Raw genomic sequence first — 23751 nt, forward strand, 5'->3', positions numbered from 1 at the left:
CTCCCAGTCCATGCTAATACAATATGACTGTGAACTTGGTCTAAAGCGAGCTCTGCTGGTGAGTCGCAGAGTGTGCAGATGCATTTTCTTGTAATCTCTTTCCAGAACACATTCCCTCTTAGGTTTAAGCACGAAAAGCCTGAGAATAACAAAATAACCCACCATACAAGTTGTATATTTTGGCACAAATGGGAAGGGTGGTGCCTATTTTGTTTTATTATTGTGCCAAAGACAGAATATTTAATGCCACTCCTCTTAGAAAAAATGTACAATATTAATTAGCAGCTATCGCAACTTCAATTATTAGATGAAGCAATAACAAAAAAATGAAGACGGAGAAAATATTTGTTTTTAAATTTGCTTTTATGTATTGCTTCTACGTGCAGTTTCTTTAAAAGGTTAGTTCCAACGTGTCCATTCCTTCCTCAAGAGAACTATGATGTTGACTATTGCAAATACATAAATACGCAATTCATATTGTTATGATTACTGTTATGTAATAATATGTTATTCAGAGAAGTACTGTGCTGCTGGTAATTCCTTTTGTTTTGTTTTTAGGAAACGATCTGTCTCTGATAACAAAATAAACAGAAATAGATTTATTTAGTGGGTTCATGTGTTTTTTCTCCCCAGTCCAACTATAATTTGATAGAATGATAGCAACACAATTCTTCTGTGCATTGCAGTATCTTGCATTCAAGTAAATACAGCAGTTCTTAATGAATACATTCCCAGAAGACTTAAGGAGTCCTCTATTTGTGCAAGGTCATGATGCAGTTAAAACTTCAGTGTTGAGAAATTCATAGCAGACAATCTAGTAATAATTTTGTAATGTTTGCCTGCTGAAGATCAATTCATTTCGTAAATGGTGAGGACCAAAGGATATTATGTAAAACAAATGTAAGAAATAAATGTAAATATGACAGAATCCTTGAAACCCATACAAGTATATTACTTTCTGTTATATTACTTGCTGTTAAAAGCCTTCAGAGCAATGTTTAGAATGCAGAGAATTCCATAAGAAGCTCCATGATAGCTGACTAGATCGCTAAAAGTCAGATACAGTAAATATAATTGAAGCACAAAACCAGTGTGTAAAATATATATCCAGCTTGATTATTAGGTAATATGAAAATGATATATTAGATTGTCATATGCATAACGATATTGCTACACATGCATTTCTATTTCCCTTGTAGTGATTGAACTGTAACATGTGTTCATATACAAATGAAGCAGCATTAGTGCGTCCTCCTTTTAGTTATTTTACCGCACTAATGAACGACAAATCAATTATCTGTTATTTTGCTCAGAAATAGAAAACCGCAATGCTGCGGGACCCCCTAAATTCGCTGAAAGGGGGCCCAAGAAGATTCATCACATTTTCATGTAGTATGCAGCTGCTCAGGTTTACAACTAGGAAATTGTCTTAAACTAACATTACTGCTGTGGGTTTGTTGAAGAAGCTCCTTTGCAAAGCTCAGTGAAAATTCTATTGTGTCAAAAAGACAAACCAGCATTGGTTGCAATTGAAAAAATGTGTTGCCCTTTCTATGCCCTTAACACAGACAAAACGTAAGCACGTCGCATTCCAGATTTTATGGCGACCACATCTTTATTTCACTACTCACAATTTTTTATTTGGTTTATACTTGTATTTTTCCAAGATACACTTCAGAGAATTGTTGGCAAACCGGTACAGTAGCTGTTTTTTAAAATTTTAAACACTGATTAATGAGGTGGCATGTTAAAGGGTAGGTACAGATATGATATGTGATTGCTCTAGATTAAGTACCTCAACCAAAACTTTGCCAGTAGCTTAATTTAAGAAAGAGAAAAGACCTTGCATATACATTTAGACTGGCCAATCAGATTTATAATTGGTAGGAGAGATTTTTGAGGGGAAACTGAATCACTGCAATTTTATATTAAACCCTCTGTTATGACAGAAATTGAAGAATATATTGATAATTTATGCTTGACCTATGGAACGGACAAGCTTTACACAACAGATCATGTCTTTCTTTCGTGAAGAGGCTTCTTGAGGAAGCATTTGCAAAATGCACCCCATAAAAAACCTTTCGTCAAAAATTGCATCAGTTTATCCACGTTAGGTGGCAGTCCCAACCATAGAAAAATATCTTCTGAAAGATAATTCTGCACAGTTCTCTTCAAAAGAATTGAACTCCCACCCCCACCTCCCACCCACACACGCACAGCTTACTTACTAAATGTTTACTAAATGCAGAAACAAGACAATTTCTACGTTTGGGGAATGCATAGCTGCTTCCTTGATGAAAGAGAAGTCAGGGATTCAGTACTTCTAGAAAAGAAATCATACTTTATCTTTTCATCGGTTCCCACAGAATAGCTACACTGTGTATACGTATACGATTACGCAGTTTAGATAAACATTTACACGTTTAATCCTTTGAATATACATTGTGTCTCTCGCTAGCACCACGTTCACCCACCTCCACCCCCACCCGCACCCACCCCCATCCCCACTTTGGAGTTATAAACTGAAAAGTTTTAGAGACTTCAATGAGAAAATAAATACATTAAAAGTACAAACCTTTGTGCAAGTTGAAACGAAATAATGTATTATCAATAATGTTTAGGAAAACAATTACAAGTAAATCAATTGCAAATCTTTTAACTGAAATATAATGTTAGCCTGAATGCCACTCTAGCACTGAGTGAAACTAAAGATTATTTTGTCTTGTTATAAAAGGTATTTAAGTGATTTGGACAGATGATATATTAAACTGTCATATTTAAATGTAAACTGATACAAAGGAAATCACAGCAGATTGACGCGATTGACATGGCCGATCCGGAACTGCTGTCCTGATATTGGGGCTGATTTCCTTTATTTACTGTTGGGTCTTTATAGCACATCGTAAAATGGGCCTAATTGCAGTGGAATGTTTTGAGTGGAAGTTCTGCAGGGTAATTGCTTTCTACCCTATTATCCCTTCTAAACATGTTATCTCCACTGTCTATGTCATAGGTTGGATTTGTCCATATAGAGAAAAATTGAATACGCAAATAAACTAAGGAGCATCTTCCACATTTATTAAAATTTGCATTTGTTGTTTCGAAACACTATATTTTCAAGCCGTAAATTATACATGCACGTCTCCATATACACACTAGACTAGCGGAAGCTTCAAAGAATGAAAAGCCGGCCATAAAGTTTATGGTTCGTCAGTCCCAACTGTGGGAAACCTGCAATTCACCAAAAGCAACGTTGGTGTTACAACAGTCAGATTTAAAGTTGTAGTAACTCTTCCGCTGGCTGTATTTCAAAGGATTTTTTAAACTTTCAAGAGTGTTTCTATCGCACATATACCTCATTCCAAGCTTTTTGAATTCGGATTTTTATGTTCTTCTGCGTTAACATATTCATTTATAACACGTGTACTTTTATTCCTCAAGAGAATGCTGATTGTCGCCATAAAAGTTTTAATTTAAAATAAGGAGGGGATTGTTTGGATGCGTGAAAGAATGCATGTAATACATTGTATGGTACCTTAATCAGCTCGTGTGTGACGACAGAAGTTATGTTGTAACACTGAGCGCCAAGAGCAAGTTGCTAACGGTACACAATAAGCATTAAAGTTGCCCTGCAACTTCCCAAAATACATGCTAATTAAGACATCTGAAAATATATACTTTATAAGTGAACCAACTGGAGACAAGAAGCATAACTCACACCTCAAGCAAAACACAAATAAACAAATAAAATTAAACAATAGAGCTTGCAGGAAAAGAAACGTGAAAAGGAATAAGAATGATCAGCCCCACATAATAAGATAGTGGGCAATGAAAATTCATTGAATATCTTCGAAAAACGTGCAACACATAAAATGTTTAACATTGGAACCCACTCGTCTCTCTAAAAGTTATTTCTTTTCTAATCTTGCCCATTCAAATTTTACCTGACGTATAAAATAGAATCTCGATACCAACACAGAAAGGAACCAGTCAGTAATTTACTCAGACATATTTCTGCCTCAGTGCACTCTGGGTGCTGTTTAAGGCCCATTTTACTGGGCCAAATTTCCTCGTGAAAAGTAATTAATATTTCAACAAAATTTACCTTGGCTTGCAAGAAAACGCAACTTTCCAGTACACTGGAGTTGTGGAGCTGTGGATAATCCTCTGTAGATGAAAATTAGCCATTTGAGTGCCCTGTCTGCACACGCAATCTGCAAAGGAACCAAATGAAGTCCAGCGTCAGTGAGATTATATGTTATGTAGAATATACTGTTGGTTGTCAACTCCCCAAAACCATAAAACTTACTTTAATGACACCACGTGATTTTTTATAGCCAGTGAGGCTATCAGTCTGTGCTATGGATGATTTTACGATCTAATTCATAGACAAAACCCTATTCATTTGGCACCCAAATGTCATAAAGCCGGAACTGAGGTGTATAAAAGTTTATTGATTATAACTTTAAAGGACAAGCACTCACTAAGCAGAAGGGTTAAAAGTGCTGATCCCCCTTGCTGTCAGGAACTAAGAGGCGAACTTTCTGTGCTGCCTTCACGCGGTAAGTAAAGTTAACTCTATAAAGTGAAAAATACCTGTTGAGAAACATTTGCGCTACACTTTGGTCGAACGTGACTAACGCCTACCTGCGGAACAAAGTGGTTGAAGTGCTTCAGGGTTCACTTTTTCCTCAGACCAAGACTATAGAGTTTTCGAGAAACCATGTTTATAAAGGGAGTTAGTGCAAGTGCAAGAAAAGCAGCAGCAACAAAGAAATTGGATTTTAGCAGGAAATGCGAAGTTTAGCAAACTGTGTCGAAGTGCGCAAAAGACAGGGCGCATGGAATAGCACTACAAGAGGCGAACACATTTACTTCGAATTGCGTAAATATGCCAAATTACAATAGAGAACCACGTTTAAATACTGTATGTACTAATTCTTATTGAATTCCAACATTTGCAATAACCAAAATTTAGAAATTCTGTTTGTTGAACGTGCGACTTTATAAGTTTGCGCAACTTGATTGCCTGTCGTAAACGCAAGATTTCCATCTGGAGGAGTGATGCAAAGTCTTACAGATTAGGACAAACTTATTGCTTTTCGTGAGAGTTTTGGACTGAATCTATAATAAACGGAAGTATTCGAAACAATTGAATTCACAAGACAACAGACGCAACAGAAATTCTTATCTGTGAGGCTAAAGTCCAGGAAAGTTACTATAGAAACTTTATTTTAACTTCCAGTCAGTTTTAAAAACAAATACAAAAGCTCATCACGAATTTCTTAAACTGCCAGTCTTTTAGGCTTTATATTTATCCTTTGTCACAAAAAACATACATTGACGCTGCGCTAAGAGCCACTTATTGGAGTTCGTGCAAAGTCATACAAAGGCACAGCATAGACATACAGTTCAAAGTCATAAATATCCTTCACAAAATTCACTGCTCACTAATAACACAGAATAGGTAGCATTTCAGTGATTTTAACACTACGATATCAATTACAGAAGACAATGGCCTGAAATTAAATACGTATTGCAAGCTTGGAGCTATTTTGACATTTAGCAACACTAACACGTACATATACTTGTTTGCAGAGTGCAACACATAATTACATTTTTACTGGACGATTTTATACAGTTACTTCAAGTAACACCGCTTGTATTAATATAAATAAGTTAAACAGCTATAATTCACAAGGCTATCCTACTCCTACAACATTGTTGTTACTCCTAGACAACATACTGTAAGCAGATTACTTGAACAGGCAACAGTACGACCAGAAACAGACTAACGATTCAAAGATTGGAATACGGCAACATGGAAATGATTTTCTTCATAGAAGTAACACAGGAAAAGAGTTTTGGAAGTCAGTACTGTATTGACATTATGCTAATTGGTCAGCTACTGCCCAGTACTTCTATTGATCATGGACGATATCCGCCTCCTGCAGCGGCCATGCTCATGCTTTTTAACTTGTTATCTTTTTTCCATTTCATTCTCCTATTTTGAAACCAGATCTTAATCTGTCTCTCTGTGAGGCAAAGAGCATGTGCAATTTCTATCCGTCGTCTTCGGGTCAGGTATCTATTGAAGTGGAATTCTTTTTCCAGCTCCAGGGTCTGGTATCGGGTGTAAGCCGTCCTGGCTCTTTTACCTTCTGGTCCTCCCATACTGTCTGTAACCCACAAAAAACGAATCCTTTGTTTAGTGCTATCCGTACATTGTCGAATATGAAATACATTAATAAATACATCAAGACGAACTGAAAGCAGAAGACCGAAAGCTAGCCCATGCATATCTACGCTAACCTCTGCGCTCTTCCTAATCCCTAATAACAAAATGACTTTAGAAACTTAACTAGAACTAAATGTTGAAGTATGCATTTGGGCAAAGCTGACCCATAATAAACCACACCTTTTTCAATCTATCAATTCTTATTTACTCTTGCATTTCTGATAGGAAACTAGACACCTTATTAATACATACCCCACCACCCAAATGGTTCCAAATATAATAACAACTTTTAAAAATGATGACGCTTACAGAGATATTAAGGAGCATTAGAGTGTATATTTAGCGTTTTGATTTGCAACATCCAGAGTAATTTAGGGCTCCATTAATGCAAAGATAAGAGAGGAGGGATTTTACCGTGACTTATGTGCAGTTTTCGCATCCAGGGGTAAATCTGAGGCTGCTGTTGTGCTGTGCTTTGCCCGTTCTGTGAACTTGGAGGGTCGCTGCTTGCCGGGGTGTCATCCTCAGTACCAGGCGACGTGCCAACCCCATCTCTACTGATGTGACTGCTGCTGCTGCTGGAATTTGAGGAGGTAGTTGGGCTTGCTATGGAGTTTTTGATTCCGTGGTGGTTGTCGCCAGCAGACGGACTGACCACGGCGGAGCAGGGCAGAGGGTCAGGTGAAGGAGAGGATGTGGCAGGTTGGTTGTACCTGGTGTCTGCTCCTGCTTCTGGTCCTGCTGCTGCTGCTGTTGTTGCTGCTGCTGCAGAGTAGCTTCGAGATCTTTCACTGGCATTAAAGTGGTTAGATGCTGGACGACTAATGCTGAGATCCATCCCATTGTAGCCGTAGCCGTACCTGCTGGAATGCATCGTTGCAGAATCCCTGTATTGCTCGCTCACCGAGCTATGATCTCCATAATTATGTAACTGGTAGTCCGGGCCATTTGGGTAGCGACCGCAGAATGAGTTTACAAAGTAAGAGCTCATTTGATTTTTTTATTTATTTATTTTTACTTGATTTGTGGCTCTTGGTCGCTTGTGCGTCTAGCACCCTGCACAATTTATGATGAATTATGGAAATGACTGGGACATGTACTTCGTTCCCTCCTACGTAGGCGCCCAAATATGGGGTACGACTTGGAATCACGTGCTTTTGTTGTCCAGTCGTAAATTCTCGCTGATGACCTCTAGAGGTAAATCCGTGCACTGTGATACAAATTGGAAAGTTGCGTGGAAGGAAGAACGTGGGGCACGCGCACGGGGGCGCGCCGACGGCTCCCTGTAGTAGCTTTGGGTTGTCCTTGCGCGCCACCCTCTGGAGACTGAGGCTATGGATCCTGTGGTTCTGATGAACGGGGCAATCGGCCTCGGGTCGAATTAAGGCTACCACACATTTCAAACGTAACCGTTACATTTCGTAGAATAAATCACATAAACCAATGTGGAGGACATCTTTCAAAAAGCAGATCCACGCCAGACAACGGTATATTTGTTCAATCCCCAAGCACAGATTTTTTTTATGTGGCTATCGCTGACAGTGTTACAAATTGGGCTTGAGGTTTTCTTGTAACTGATCTGTTTTGATTTTCTTTTTTAAAATCAAATTTAATTTTAGTTGTTATGCGTTTAGTGTTTTTCATACGCCTTGGCTGTCATCGCTGATTAGTTCAGGGGGAAATGGTATTGTCCAGCACCAAAGTGCCATTTTTTTCATACGCTACGCTTTTTAAAATTCTGTTTTGTCCGTATCGGTCATAGTATTGGAGTTTTATTCGCGCATTTGTGGAAATTTCGAGCGCATCGCAAACCTAAACTATCAAACCACTCTCAGCTTTCTTAAAAATCATGTCACGTATATTGAAAATGCGTTTAAATCGTTCATGCTAAACTAGAACCCCTTTTCCGCTGGTAAATAAACGTCGCCTTGTGCCTAAATTTACATGGAGACAATTTCTTTACCAACAGTTTTGTGTTAGTTCGATTAGGAAGAAAGGCTAACAGTATCTAACAAAAGAGAGTCCACTTTACAAATAGTCATTCACTTAATCAAAACAAGAGCTTTGTGTCCGATACTGTTTCTAGGTTTGTTAGAATAAACATTTTGAAGATTGTTTCATAATTTAGCCGCGGGTTCAGCTATGTCTTTAGTTGTGCATTTAGTGAAAATTGCCGTATTTAATGGACCCAGAAATTAAATAGTCATTCCTACCACGTATACTGTCTTTTTTCTCTCTCTGAAACAAGGACATCTACCGATCAATTTCACAGTGCTAAGTTTCCTTTCACAGCTTATTTAATACAAAAAGTTTTCGGCAGCTTTAATTGAAGGCTAAACTCTTAGAAATTGGACAGCTTATTTATATATATATTACTGTATATATTTAATATATATTTAACAAAGTCTTATTCGCATAATTTCAATTTATGAGCGATAGCTTCTAGGCTGGCTTTATTTGTCCTACGAATGTCAGGTCAAAAGCAAAAGTAGAGAAAGCATGGCACAAGCTGATTGAACACTGCGTCCTCTTAATTACACAAAAACAAAAACAAAAAGGAAGATTGAGATAAAATATTGACATATACAATACAATAGTTAACAACAGCAAATGTTCATTATTTGGAGACTGTCAAATTATATCTACGAAGAAAACTATCCATTGAAACAATCAGAATACGTTTGTGGAGTAAATCATCACATAGTAACGACTATAGAAGCAGAAACATTCACACTTCACATTTATAAAACAATTAATCCTAAATACCGTATAATTATAGTATCCCATGGAATGCAGAGTTATTTGAACACTTGCTCTACCACTTAAACATTGACAGAAGCTCAAAGAGAGGGGGAACGAAAACAAACAGAAATACGAATATTTTCTCTGCACTGTTTAGCAGAATGAGCACATAATAACTCACTACCAAACAGAAAGGCCCAGACTAACTTCTTTCGAATTCGCGCTCTTACTCCCCTGTTTTATCCTCTGCTTCTTCGCTGTTGGATTCTGTTGTATTTAGAAGTTTGTTTTCCTTTTTCCATTTCATTCTCCTATTCTGAAACCAGATCTTTATCTGACGTTCAGTTAGGCACAGTGCGTTGGCAATCTCTATCCGACGGCGTCTCGTTAAATATCTGTTAAAGTGAAATTCTTTCTCCAGCTCAAGAGTTTGGAATCGTGTATAGGTCTGTCGCCCTCGACGCCCATGTGGCCCAAATACCGAACCTGCATGGTGGAAGCAAAAATGTAAAGGAAACTGAAACAAACAACTAATATTTTCAAATGAAGTATATTGTTCAATTTTCCGATTCAAGTATGTGCGCTGCATTTAATGTAATAATTAACATATACATGCACTCTTTACGTAAAGTTGGAAGTAAGTGTCTGCATCTCAAGTTTTTAAAATTATTTTCCTCTATAAATACTCACTAGAACTTGAATTCATTCGTTGCATCCAAGGATAAATTGGAGTACTGTACTTCCGGTCGTTTCCTTCTTCACTTAAAATTTTGTTTTGCGCACAATCTGGTTTGTAATGTTGGTCTGAAGAGAAGAAGTCATCCTGGGCTCTATGCTTTCCACTACCGGATGGCGAAACACTGGCTAGATCCTTTTCAGGATAAAAACAAGAAGCTCCATAATCATACGATGCACGATTGCAAGCTATTACTGAGTTGGATTGTTGATAATAACAAGGTGACGAGTAACTCTTGTCCTGGAGCGTCGCTGCCCCATAGGAAGCTGGAAAGTGCCTTAGAGCATCATACCCCGTTGTATAGAGTGGGATCTGTCCGAGGAAGGAGTCCTGGCCACTGGGCAGTGAAACAGGGAAAGTAGGGTTCACAAAATACGAACTCATTTGCTCCACACTCTGTAGTAATATGATTTGTTATGTATTAGTACACAATGTGGTTTAGCTATTAGTAGTCATCGAGGTGGTTTGTTTCAGGATGGCCGAGCGCCAAAGCGACAGCAGCAAATATAACCAGCTGATCAGTCTCTGGCCAATAGAAACTGACTCTGGTTCAAAAAACTCCCTGGAGATCCGGCGACTGAGCTAGCAAAGTTACAAACAACCAAATCAGTTCTGAACTATAACAGAGGTGGTTCTGATAGAATATTATTGGTCCAGTAAGAATACAATAAGGTTACAGGATATAGTTATGCATGCATATATTATATAACTTCTCATATGGAAATATGACTGTGCATTACGCATCCAACAATAGCCAGATCAACAATGATTAGAAGACAGATGATAGAAAATGGAGGGTAATAAGAAATAAATCAACAAATCATTAGTTCTGTAGATGTGCGTTCTAGGTAGACGCACAGGACAGATTAGATAGGTAAATAACAGTTGTAAGAATAGAGTACTAATTCAGCTTTCCATTTGAATTTTTCATTTTTTACAGGCACAAGCTTCCTTTTGTTAGCTCGTGTAGACTAGTTGAGAAACATCAGACATCAGTCTTTCTATAATATGTTTCTCTGTCCATTTTAAACTCGGTAAAGAACAATAGCGTCTACAAGTACTGAGACCCACAACAGCAAGTGTCCTTGAATTCTGCATTCAGTAAATCCATACTGGTAAAAGAAAAATAAATAAGGTGATGATAAGAGCATATATTCAGGGAGATGATTTATAGATTTAATTTTGAAATTCTTATAAAGAAAATCCCAACAGAAAAGCGCAACGCGATATCTCAGCTTTAAAAGATTTCACAGTAATTGTGTGTGGGAGTAATTGTTATTGCACCAGCGCTCTTCATTAAAGCATGCAGGCATATACATGTGCATTTAGTATACAAACGCCACAGTACTTATATAGAAAAGTATTTAACCAACGTTCACGGGGTTTATTCAAACGGCCAAGCGATCTGCAAACACACAAAGGCTGGATTTTATACTTGATAAGCCTGTATATGGCTCCCTTCCATCAGAATGTTGTCTTAATTGCATACGATTGCAATTCGCTAATACTCCCCAAATCCCAACTTCGATTTTCCATAATTGCTTACTGTTAAGGTTTTATCGACCATAAAATAGTGGAGTGTTTCTTTTGGAATAATTAGGCATTTTTGAACATCTCGATGGAGACATTTGTGTTTTGGAATAACAGGGCATTTACTGCGCCCTGAGCGCGGCATCAGCTCGTAGTGAAAGGACGGAAGCCAAGGGCTCCTTTCTAAAGATCTCATCATCTCATTAGGTTTCCTTTCCTGTCAACAATGGTTACATCACATACTGAAGTATCTAGGTTACTGTAAACAATACATATATATGATAAGTATGTTTATATATTTTAAGTCGGGAAATGTTTAAGCACTGTAGTAAATAATGTTATAGCACCTATAATAGAACTTGAAACATACCAATTATAGGGCTATAATTGCAAATTAAGGCGAAATATGAACGCGGTTGTTTAGTAGTCGGGCAACTTTGCATTTTGATTGTTAAAAATGTCTACTTGGGATGGATGCCACTTCATTGATGACAAGTTGTTACAATTCCACGAGTCGGTTAATTTTCGGTCCTGAAAGCTTATACCTGTCTCTCTTTCCTAATTATAGACTGACTAAAAAAAAACAAAAGCCGGCCGAAATCACAAGCTATATCTGTTCGAAGTGTGAGTATAAATGCAGCACAATTTATGGAGGAAAATGTGCAAGAACACGCCAGTTCGATACCTCTTAATGAAAGGCCGACGCTTGCCGCTTTCCTCAGTTTCTGCCCTAAAGCCTCTTACCATGTTTTGTAATTTGTGCTTTTTCTTCTAATTGTACCTAGCATTTTAATAAATTCGAAGTTTCCTCATCAATGTTGAATCTGTTCTGTTTATGATTTTCTTTACATATTTTTAGTTTTCGTTTATTCGTGACATTCATTACACAAACGTGAAGATTTGATTTTGAAGCCCCCACAATTACTGCACTCTTATAACGGAGAATCTTCACACAAGTTAGTGTGGTGCATATGACCGAAAAACAGATGAGTAAAAGGTGATATTGAAAGATGAAAAGGGCACAGCTATTACTTTCCAATTAGGTGAAACGGCTAATAACCACTTCACAACTGCGGCTGCATCATGTCTTAGGAAAACTGAAAAAAAAACAAGACAATATAGAGTGTGAACACACTGAGTGGGGTAAATGGCTACTGAAGAACCCATAGAGTGTATTAAACAATAATTTGATCTATATTTATCTATTGGACGGAAAACAACGCAGAACAATTTGAACTTTTTAATCACTAGTGTACACTTTGATATATTTTACAATTCATTTTTTAAAATTATCATGGCACCTTCAGAAAATACAGTACCAATTTATTTTTCTTCCACGCTCGCTTGCAGTTAATTAGGAAATGGTGTGCAAAAGGTTAAATGCTGTCATTGCGATTTATTCTTTCCGTTGACGTATTTGTATTTCCTTGCAGATAGCAAAAACTTCCGAATGATAATATAAAATAATATATTGTGAACAGATTGAATCTGGAATTCAATGTAATGAATTTTCGCATCGTTGATGTAAGAGAATGTCAGTCATTTTGAAAAAAAATCAGATTATTGTAAAATCCACAAGTATGTAAATTATATTTTATTTTGTCGTTAATAAGAGGGGATTTCCTGACCAAGTCTTATTTGTTCCTGGGGTAATCAGGACTGATGCAGCCTAATTAGTTACTGCGGATGTAATTCCAGTCATAAATAACTTCTACTTCTCCTGACCTATTAGATATAATTGGGGCCTAGTTTGGAGTCTGATGAAGAAAGATTCTACAAAATAACAGCATTTAAACATGCATTTAAACCACTTACCTCATTCTGCAGAAATAAAGCAACACAACCTCTTTGAAATTGTAAATTGCGAGGCCATGTTTCAAGATGGCAACCCACCTGGCGCGTTATATCATTGCAACGCTCATCTCTCGTTAACAAGTTGTCGCTTTTTAAACTACAATTCTTGCAAGGAAGCAGTATAAATTTCCAATTGCTTTGTTGTAACTGTAACAGCTTCCAATGATCGAATGTTATTGCAGTCTCTAGTTCGTCAGAGTTGTATTTTTAAGAGATTAAAATAAGTGCAGTACTTTACCACCAGAAAACGGGCCTATTCATAACACTCTCGATTAATCGACAACACTGTTTCTTTGTTACACATGTTTAACTTCAGGGTTAATTCAAACTCTTAAATTCGAATTCATGTTTATTTTACTCTTATACCGGTAAATAAAATCTCGAATAAAACTCTTTGTGGCGTCTTGAATATGGGTTATTATAACAGTTTAAGAATATAATTAAGGAGGCTTCGTAGATTTATAGTGAACGGGTTTAATATTTCTCAGTTTTTTTCTCAACAATCACAAACTGACTTTTAAATTTAATTGGCTGCTTCTAACCATAAATGCGCTCATATTTTAGCTTCTAAGTTTTGCTTTAATATTAACTATTTACTAACGATCAATCAGGATCCAATAACTAATTGTGGGGAAGTATTGCAGATGTACAAATATTCAACTCAAAGGCTTTGTATGTTCTTACTGACATACCGAGCGTACAGTTCACAAGGGTGGTGGGGGTTATCATTCGTTTCTCAGTGCAGTTCAAAGCCCGTGGTTACAATCATTTTAAATTTAAACAATTAATTCCATGTAAATAAGCTCTAAATGTCACTTTAATCGAGTTCAGTGCATCCAGGTATTATGAAAGCAAAATGCTGATTACTGGACTAGTCCACAAAGCAAAGGTTAATTTAAGAATGCAAGTCAACCAGTTTATCAGCAACACATGATCTGGAGACGCTGCGCAGCAGTAACTCAAGTTTGTCCACACTCCAAACACACGGTGGCAGCAACGAGTCCAAAAAGGACAGCAAACATCAATATCCACGGGCACACATACACACATTTTCAATCAGACAGGACTAATTGTCTCAGTGCCGGAAAGACAACCTCCGTGTTATGCAAAAACCTGTTAAATTTACATGTCCGCATCCGAAATACGATGTTTTTGAACATTTCTCACTCTTGAGCAACATCAGCACAGAAATAAACCACAATTACGCCTCCCAGTTAAACGCTAGCATATAACCTTGAATGTACGGCGTGCATTTGATAGCTATCAGATCATTTGCCACGAAAATAATAAAAATATTTTTAAAGTACGCAGTATCTTAACGAAAATTATGCGTTGTAAGAATGACGATTCAAAAGAAATAAATCACTTTTTCAGCGAACGACGGTCGTCGCTATCGCTGCAACCACGCGATTAATTGCAGCTGAAATAAGTGTTTTCTTTCACCCCCATAAAATCTTCAAAATCTTGCGTTAAAACGAGACATATCTTCAGGATTCCCGCTATATGACAATTAAAAACTTAATCAAGGGATGTGTTTTACTTCTTTACATTTGTTCCTTATGCTAAACACGTTGAACGAACAAGACGGTTGTTGATCAAATCAACCAGAACGTACGACGTCAAAAGGATTATTCACACTCTTGTGAAAACAATTATATTTCAAAAATTCAAATACATAAAAAATGCCTCTAAAAATTGTCAAATTATTTTAAATAAGTGCTCAACAAATACTACATTTCGAGTTAATACATTCGAAAGGTGGTCGTCACTTTTTGCATCATATCATTCAACTTTCACAAATTAAAGATCTTTAAAGAGCAGATTTTACAATAACTTGTTTAAAAGGCAATTTTTGATTTTTGCAGAGCTGCAAAGCTGAGAATGACGAGTGGGCCTTACCTTGTCGCTGAGTCTATCTGTCGGCCCGTCTATCACGGGCTCTGCACAGACCGTGTGTCGTATTTGCTGAGCCCCAGTGTCAGTGTTTGCAGAGCCCGTGCTACTTTGACAGCTGTCCGTTCAGCTCCATCCCAGGCCAATGGCTCTCGCATTCCGCCAGCGGCATTTGGTGACGACTTGCTGGAAACTGCCCTGCGGATCACAGCCGGCGCTTTTTAATCCAATGCTCCACCTTCCGTGGAGGAATTCGTAGCTGCCAGCCATGAGACTTGTGCTGAAAGCTTGAATGCATTGAAGCTCCATAGGCAATAATCACTGCGCTGAGAGGGGGAAAAAGAACAAAATATGCGTTGAAAAAGCCCGCAAGCTCTCACATCCGAACCAACACGCGCTTACACAAGAATGCAGCTCTATAGTCGCAAGGGAAATTATAAAAAGTTCATGTTCACGGTTACACTCCACATGACTTTCAGCGGCCAATGGAAAAACCGAACAACTCGTAAAGTTCTATTGCAAAGTTGTAAATTTTCATAAAACAACAACGGATTTATGACATTTCCCCATGACTATTAGGAGGCAGGTCCTAGACGCCATTTTTAACAAAGAGACAAGTTAAAATTGTGAAATTATTAAAGATTTTTTCCGCGGTTTAAAAATAAATTTCCAGTTTCTGAAGTCACGTTATCATGATAATAACACCCGGCTGAAATTTGTGCTTTTTAAAAAGCAAAAGTCATTATTGTTTCTGCACTCAGCCTGTTATTATAACAGATCAATTCTGTTGTACGTATAATCGCGTCTATTGTATCGATATTTTTTTCCAGTTTACTCGTTTTGTGAATATGCTACAGTTTAAAAAATGGCCGTAAGCTCGCCCAATTGTGTGATCTAGCTACAAGTTACAGTGCCGCACTGCATACAGATCATATAAGATCTGCGCTTGCCCGAAAATTCGTTCAAAGCTCGGCGATGACAGAGCGACTTGGCTATTTTTATTCCCCATTTCAAATATTTTTTTTTACTGAAACCGGATACCACACTGGACTACCCTCTCATTTTTTCCATTTTTCTTCGACTGCTTTCAAACGGAAATATGAGTACGATCAGGCATTGGATCCAGATTCGAATGTATTGCGTTCGGATATTGCTTTGTTTAAAAAATAAATAATCTTGCCAATTATAATCGAAATTACGCAATTTTAATAATCGATTTCTCATATTCAGTTTTAATCAGTACAACGTTTGCCTATTTCGTGTAGAAAAACTATGTATCAATGTGTTTGTTAAAAATCAGATTAGAAGGCACTGTGGTGTAGAAATAATTATATATTACTTTTGTAAAAGCTTATATTAATTGCTGTTATTACTGATGTTACTTTAGCCTTTATAACGAATCTTGTGCCCACTCATTTGGTGGTAACTGCTCAGGCAAGAAAGCGAGACCGTGTTTATTCAAGCACCGTTTAATGTTTCTGAATTTTGTTTGCCTACTGAGACTCCATTCAAAGTATACATGGTTGGAACGAATACATGTATTTCAAATAGATTGCACCTTAAACTTTTAACATCGGTTATTGTTTAACGACACATACACAGATTACAAAGCAAACTTTCGATTGACACCACACTGAATATGGAACCACAATATATCCAGTCGACGATGCAGTTCGCATTTTCTATTATTACATTTGGTTATTAGATACTTTTATTTTATAATTTAAACAGTACACATGTATAAGACAACTGATACAATATACTTAAAGAAACACAATTACATCATTCAGTCATACATGGTTTCTTTGAAATCTTTAGCAGTATATATTTTAATGCCATCGATCAAAAAGAAATAATACAATTTCCCCCTTCTAATACGACTTTTTTTTTTGCTTTTTACGATATGTAATTAAGCACAGTGCGTAACGATTCCATTCGCTTCAAACGTAAACCGGCATTTAGGTAGTTATCACTATTTTTGCATTATAAAGTGGTTATATACGCACCTCATTAAAAAAAAACACATACATCAGTATATAGTTCACATTTTTACTCTCATATTATGGTACTGTTTTAAGAAGTGCGAAAAGTCAATACTCCCAGAACAACACTTTTTCCATAGAAACGAATGTTAAATTAAAACATTTAGGTAGTTTCCATAAACGTGCAAGATGTCCACTATTGTGGTTTAGGTAGTTACATTTCATTGCTATGTGAAAACAGAAAACGTTTTTATTCTGTTAATCGAACGATATATCTCTGAATTAAGTGGCACACTCAGAGAACAATTAAGAAAGAATGTAGAAAATGATAGAAACAAAGAATTGAACATAAGTAAACTATTTTACTCGTCGAGTTAGCTTTCTGTCAGTTCTTGCACAATATGGTCGAGTGGCTCAATACTTGACGTCTGGACTGGAAATGAGTAACCACCATCACAGTATTTTTATATTGTGAATAGTAAGCAGAAATACTTTGAAATATATGAAGAAGACACGTTAGCAGAGGTAAAATAAGTTTGAGAAATAGCTCAGTGCATGATATATTTATATCACATAGTGCTATAGTGAATTTTACATTACATAGATTACAACAATGGTTACATTTTGTTTTATCGGCGATCATTGTGCTAATCGTTGCACTATTGGAGATTCAGAATCCGAATCCAATTCCCTTTATTTTAATAACGGAGAACAAGGGTTTCGAATTTCATTCAGTTTCATTTTATTATTACGGAGCAAAAGTCTTAATTAAACTAGAGAAAACAAGCATTCCATTGTTTTTCCTGTGACATCTGCAGACAAATGTTCTAAAGCCTACCGTTTTCATTTTATTACTGAAAGCACGGATTCTGAACCCAATTCCTATATTTCTAACTAATGTTGGTAAAGATTCTGATTTTTTTTTTTGACTGAAACCAAAATCAGAGAACTTTAAATTCATGATTTCGGAAGAACTTATTAAAACATATAGGTAGTATATGAGTGCTAGTGCACAGCATTTTTGTAATAGTCCAATAGTGTGGTTAGCTGGTCAAATGTCAGCTATGGCGGCTGAAGAACAACTTTATTAGCACAGTTCAAGATTCAGCTGGAAGTCTCATTCCTGTTTTTCCTCGCTTGTGGTGCTAGAGCTCCCAGCTTTGGTTTCCTTTTTCCATTTCATCCTCCTGTTCTGGAACCAGATTTTGATCTGTCTCTCAGTGAGACACAGAGCGTGAGCAATTTCAATCCGTCGCCTGCGAGTCAGATAGCGGTTAAAGTGAAATTCTTTCTCCAGTTCCAACGTTTGGTAACGGGTATAGGTCTGCCGTCCTCTCTTTCTGTCCGGTCCTGAGAAAGAGATAAAAACAGCAACCATAAGACCTTTTAAAAAAAAAATAAAACCTAATAATTAGAATATGCAAGTAATTCGGTCAACCTATTAATGCCCTTTCTAACTTTCTCTCGTCTATCTCTGCTCTTTCATAACTTATTAAAATGTCTGTGGCTGAGCAAAATATTCGAATGCCAATTGTTTGGTTTAAGGTGTAAATAAGCATTTGGGTTCGCAGCGGGATCTTCTTCTGGTAGAGCATTTAAAAATTAAAGTTATTTCCCAAGGTTCAATGGAAGTCAGTGTGTGTTCTTAGCTATTGGTTTCTGTCCAAGCCGGGACTCACAACGTTATTTCACCGGTGATACAAGACAGCAATGTTAAACTTCGGACACAGAAATGACAGGTAACTGAAATCTTAAGCTTGCATGTATGTTTTTTCATGTGTGTTAGATTCTAACGCCAGCAAGTAAAACCCCAGATCCTCTCTGATGGTTAGAGCTCCTGTACTATAAAACCAATGTGGTGCGTTTTATATACCAACCTGCATCTACAAAAGGGAAGCTTTATAAGGGCCCAGAGATCTTTCTCGAGGTGAAAAACAAAAAAGAATCTTCAACTCCATGACCTTGCTTTATCTGTAAACCTATTTTGGACCTGGAATATATCATTCTACATTTACTCAAGGAATATCCGGTTTTCCCGCGTATCAGTAAAAGAAATGTTCTTATTTGGTGTTGATAAAAGTGGGTAAACAAGCAATATGTGAGTTGCTGTTAACTTTAAAGGAGCGGAAGTCGAGTGCTTTTACGAGGATTGTACTGATTAATTGTGCAATAAAAGTTTTATGATTGCTATCTACATACAATACCACATGCGTTTGAGGAACTGTTCCTCAGCTATCATTAAAACCCTTAACTACCTCCAGGATGTACTGGCACTCATTTTAACTGGTCATTTGCACGTTTCTCATAGCTATGTTACATTTATGTCCCATACCTGCATTCCTCATCCAGGGGTAAATCCGGAAATTGCTCTCTGCTTGAGGGTGCACGTTTGTCTGATCCAATTTTTCGCAACCCTGTTTGCTCAAATCGCTGCAAAGAACTGGAATATTCTGGTCTAAGGCAGAGCAGCGCAGGTTGTAGGAATCTGAATTTAGATTATAACCTGTGTTGTACATGGTAGGGCCGTGATAGATTGCACTGTTAACATTGTACAGCCCGGCCATCGGGGCTGGGAAGGCGCTGGCGCCCGCTCCATAGCTGGATCTTTGTGAGTTGGTAGCAAAGGCGCAAGAAGTTGCTTCTGTAAAGCCACTCGCGTTCTGGAAAACGGATGTCCCCGCCGTATATTTGGGAAAAAGAGCATTCACATAATACGACGAACTCATAATTTTGTCTGGTGATTTGTTGGCCAAGGCTCTTCAGTGTCGGTTTTACGAGATAGCGTGATATATGGCAGCATTACACCCCCGATTTACACCAAACACCCATTTTCCTTCAGTCCGACTTATTTCTATTCACGTGACCCGACCATGTGATCCCGTCCCCCAATAGCATTCCACATCACAGGTGGTAAATAGCATGTTATCCGATTATTTTCGAAATTAAATTGTGAAAAAATCATACACAATGTTTTACAACATTATTAATGTGTAGATTGTGCAACTTTAAAAGGTAAGTATCTTCTAATAATTACTTTACAAACCACTGTCCCACATGCAAGTGAAGGCTTTAAGGTTGCAGGTATGTTTCCAACATTTTTGAAAATAAGATGTATGATGAATTTGGAAGTGTGTGTAATGAAACGGTTACTGGACATAAAACATGAGACACTGCATTTATTTAGAAATAAGAATTTTTTATGAGTAGTAAGAGCTCGATGGTCGCATTGGATTAATATTAAGGATCATTCTACCCTTTGCGTTAAAAAGAAAAGGTTTAAATGGTTTCAACTAAAGGAAGCGAGCACTTCCACTGTTTCTCCCCCTCCCTGTCGAGTTGTTTGCTGTCTTGCAGTACCATGCAATCACTGTACAATACTGGAGAAACTGTAGCCCTGTTGAATTAATTGTCAATACACATGTAATCTCTAGATTATAGAATAATCTGCGTGGTTTTATTGAGGACTACAGATGCAAATTTGATATTGCAGCAGCATCGTACAGGGCGGCTCTGTTATTAACTCGTTTTTTTAACATTCAAGCCTGTTTGTATATTGATTTATAAAAATGCACAATTTCACTTTGGAGATTAGCACGTTTCCTCTGACGGGTTTCAGTGCAACAGCTATTCCGTGGAAACCTTTTGGAGTTGCTAAGTAATCTGATTAGAACCCCGCAGGGGATTTACCCCGGTATCATTTCCTCCTTCTGTTTTACAACTTTTTTTTCTCTTCCCCCCACCCCCCCCCCCCCCCCCCACCGCCCCATGCTCTCGTAAGATCACAGAACTTGTCTCCGAAGCTGTTGTCCACAATTCCCTTCCAAATTGTCCAGTTACTCTACTTAGGTTTTTGGTTTCTTTCCAGCGGATCAGTTGCTTTTATGTGCAATGTTAATAGGTATACTTGTCGGTTTTATATGGAGAAAAGGAAACCCAGTATTTACAACAGATATACAGTCTTGCAACGATGCACCTGGTACGTTGACATTAAAGGGTTATTACAATAAAATATGTTTCTGCATTTCCGTCTGGGGTCCTTTAGGAAACATTTTCTCTAATATTAGGATATGTTATTTTCTTTTGATCTCTGGAGTCTCCTCTAGCAAGTCACAATCCTTGTGCTAAGCAGACAGGCTTTGCACCAGCGGGGGTGTTTTATCAGGAGATTATTGCACTACATTCGTCCCTCGCTCTTAAAGAAAAATCTTTGATATAAGCTGCAAAACTGTCTGCAATAACCATGTTTCCTTTACATTCCAAAATCGAAACTGTGCGCAAATCTACATGTTCTGGGAAGCGCTTGAGATTACGCTTTGAATGCTCAACTTTTCCTACATCACAATATATCCGAAGCCGAGGTATCAAAGATTTTACCAGACCTAACGGATGACCTTAAAATGTTGAGAGTTTAAATAAAATTTACACCATTACAATCCACAGCGAGCGGTTGTGTCGAGCAGAAGAGGCGCGTATTATATATAGTACCAACCTTTTTAAAACCATATTTTCCAGGTCTGAAAATTTCCCCACTGAAAATTGGTTACCGCTCTCGATTGCTCTTTGATTACAAGGAAAATAACTCCGATGAAAACTTGAGAAATAAAAATCGAAGGAAGGGGGAGAGTGGAACAAAATGCAATATAATTGAACGATTACCAGTAAAGTCAACGTTTCATTCATGAATTTCTAGTTCAATAATAACAAAAGAACGCTGTTAACTGAAGCCAAACGCATGCTACGAAAACAGATGCTCCGCAAAACCTCCAAAATCTTATTTTCTAATAATATGAAACAGATGTCTGGGGAAGCTGATTTTTCACTTCTATTTTGCTCTATATTTCGCCATTTCTCCGGGCTGTAAGCTTTCTCGCACAGCTGGCCTACGTGCATTGCGACTGCAGGGCCCCAGTTACACATATTTATAAATAAAATACAAATTACAGCATTTTATTGTACACTTTAATTACTCGTGAATGTCATTGTCACCGTTAAATAAGACTTTACTAATAAAACATTGACACTAACGCACAAGGTTTATTTAGCAACAATCGCAAATGCTTATTTTCTTTTATTACCAGGGATCTAATGATGTATTGGTCACAGCGCCATATTAACAGCTCGAACTGGGGAAAATATAGAAACAAAGAAAACGAAACATTTTTAACATGAATTAATAAATTATTATGGTTGCAACTTCAAATGTTACCGTATATTTTTTGCAACAAAATACAATTGAATCGTATGGATGGTCAGTAAACCATGGTGTCTTCATAAATCGAAGAGTTTCAAACTATGTCTTCTCATCCACAACTGGAGAACAAGGAGAATACTAAAGGAAAAACATCTGATAAATATGCAATTGCATAAAATTTCTCATTTGTGTAGAAAGATGGATAGATCGATGGGTAGGTAGGTTGATAGATAGATAGATAGATAGATAGAAAGATAGATAGATAGATAGATAGATAGATAGATAGATAGATAGATAAATAGATAGATAGATTATGTTGCCGTCATAGCGTTATGTTTTGCAGAAATTTAAATGATAATGGCAGATTTCGTAAATTCGGAAATCCGAGTTTCTTCTGTTCTTCAGGATAGGGCTATATGCCCCATGATTTTTTTTTAAACTCTTTCTATCAGATTATTATTAATGTTATTGTAAACTGCTTACAAACACAGGAAAAGACTTTTTGCAACATTAAGATTGTGTTGCGCTGCAACAGGTAACACTCGAAGTGCAGCAGGGAAGCTTACATTTCAATAGACAAAATAACAAAGAGCACAGTGATCACGGAGCATATATTTGAATTGCCATTGAATAATAACGTAGATCATTCCTGTCAGTATATTTTGAAATGTAAATATATCAATTTCTTTTCACGTCATTTTCTATGGTTTGGAATCTACTATATGGCTGTAAAAATTCCCCATTCCTTCTGTCCAGTTTATTAAAGGAAATAGAAGCTTGATTTCTGGTCTTTCTAAATTCTGGCTTAGTATTGTGCTGTGGCAAGAACTACACAGATTTATATATATAGAAAACATAATTGCATATATTACGCTCGAGTAATGAATGCGAACATCTTTATTTTGTACCACACATCATGAAATCAATATAATTCACGTGATGACAAACGTTTTTGACTCCACATCACCACGTTTTAGGAAGGTGAGGAAGCCACCTGTTTTTAGTTCCAAAAGGTATACACTATTATGCTACTAAAAAAGCAGCTGCGTGATTTTGACTTTCTGATGTATGAAGAAACTTAGGTGACGTTATTTAAACATAACAGTCACACTGTAACAAAAACAACATCTTTTAGATACAACCGACGCTTTCATTCAGTCTGAAATCAATACGGGCGAGCTTTTACAGAATCTTTCAATTGAAAAGATGCAGACAGCTGAGTATATAGGCCGCAGTGTCTCAACTAGAAAATATTATGTGGGCACCTTTAAAAAAAGACATGTATCCTCCCAACTGACTTTCTTTGTCACCGCATTTGACCCAAGTTATAATGTAAACGTTAGTATGCTGTCAAGTACATCCAACGTGTTTTTCACCATATACCATTAATAACGCTATCCATTTAGTCACCTACTTATCCATTACCTATCTATTTTTAAAAGTATTTGAATTTTGTTGCACTGTAATGTGCATTTCGTTCTCTGTGTGCGTACATAACACAAATAAAATCACTTATTTTACAGATCTCTCCTTTATGCATGTGTGTAAAATAGACATTATTGCTCATGAATTTTACTTTATTGCT

General features: G+C 37.1%; 4 protein-coding genes and 1 long non-coding RNA gene across 5 annotated transcripts in view; 1 reads left to right on the forward strand and 4 right to left on the reverse strand.

The window, feature by feature from the left end:
• Nucleotides 1-15089, reverse strand: part of LOC137384750 (homeobox protein Hox-A3) — a 43761-nt gene extending 28672 nt beyond the window's left edge. Inside the window, exons 1-2 of the mRNA XM_068059155.1 lie at nucleotides 15000-15089; nucleotides 4106-4214 (exon numbers count right to left, since the gene is read on the reverse strand). The gene's annotated coding sequence lies outside the window, so the exon portion shown is untranslated. The remainder of the gene's footprint in view (nucleotides 1-4105; nucleotides 4215-14999) is intronic.
• On the reverse strand, nucleotides 5206-7229 carry LOC137384752 (homeobox protein Hox-A5). The gene is made up of 2 exons (XM_068059156.1): nucleotides 6653-7229; nucleotides 5206-6179 (listed from the first exon to the last, which is right to left on the reverse strand). Exons 1-2 carry the CDS (start codon nucleotides 7227-7229, stop codon nucleotides 5929-5931), a joined length of 828 nt encoding a protein of 275 aa, XP_067915257.1. The 3' UTR covers nucleotides 5206-5928.
• Nucleotides 7625-15088, reverse strand: LOC137384761 (homeobox protein Hox-A6). The gene is made up of 3 exons (XM_068059183.1): nucleotides 15000-15088; nucleotides 9671-10298; nucleotides 7625-9466 (listed from the first exon to the last, which is right to left on the reverse strand). Exons 2-3 carry the CDS (start codon nucleotides 10098-10100, stop codon nucleotides 9207-9209), a joined length of 690 nt encoding a protein of 229 aa, XP_067915284.1. The 5' UTR covers nucleotides 10101-10298; nucleotides 15000-15088; the 3' UTR covers nucleotides 7625-9206.
• Nucleotides 15090-16446: 1357 nt separating the features above from the next.
• Nucleotides 16447-19775, reverse strand: LOC137384793 (homeobox protein Hox-A7-like). Its single transcript, XM_068059279.1, is given in 3 exon segments — nucleotides 16447-18325; nucleotides 19308-19731; nucleotides 19734-19775. Coding segments are annotated over 3 exon segments (699 nt in total). The 3' UTR covers nucleotides 16447-18092.
• Nucleotides 19776-19893: 118 nt separating this feature from the next.
• Nucleotides 19894-23724, forward strand: LOC137384816 (uncharacterized). Its single transcript, XR_010977667.1, has 3 exons — nucleotides 19894-19987; nucleotides 21488-21633; nucleotides 22054-23724. It is a non-coding gene; the product is annotated as an uncharacterized lncRNA (long non-coding RNA).
• The last annotated feature ends 27 nt before the right edge of the window (nucleotides 23725-23751 follow it).

This window comes from Heterodontus francisci, chromosome 2 (assembly GCF_036365525.1).
Source record: "Heterodontus francisci isolate sHetFra1 chromosome 2, sHetFra1.hap1, whole genome shotgun sequence".
Lineage (NCBI taxonomy): Eukaryota > Metazoa > Chordata > Chondrichthyes > Heterodontiformes > Heterodontidae > Heterodontus > Heterodontus francisci.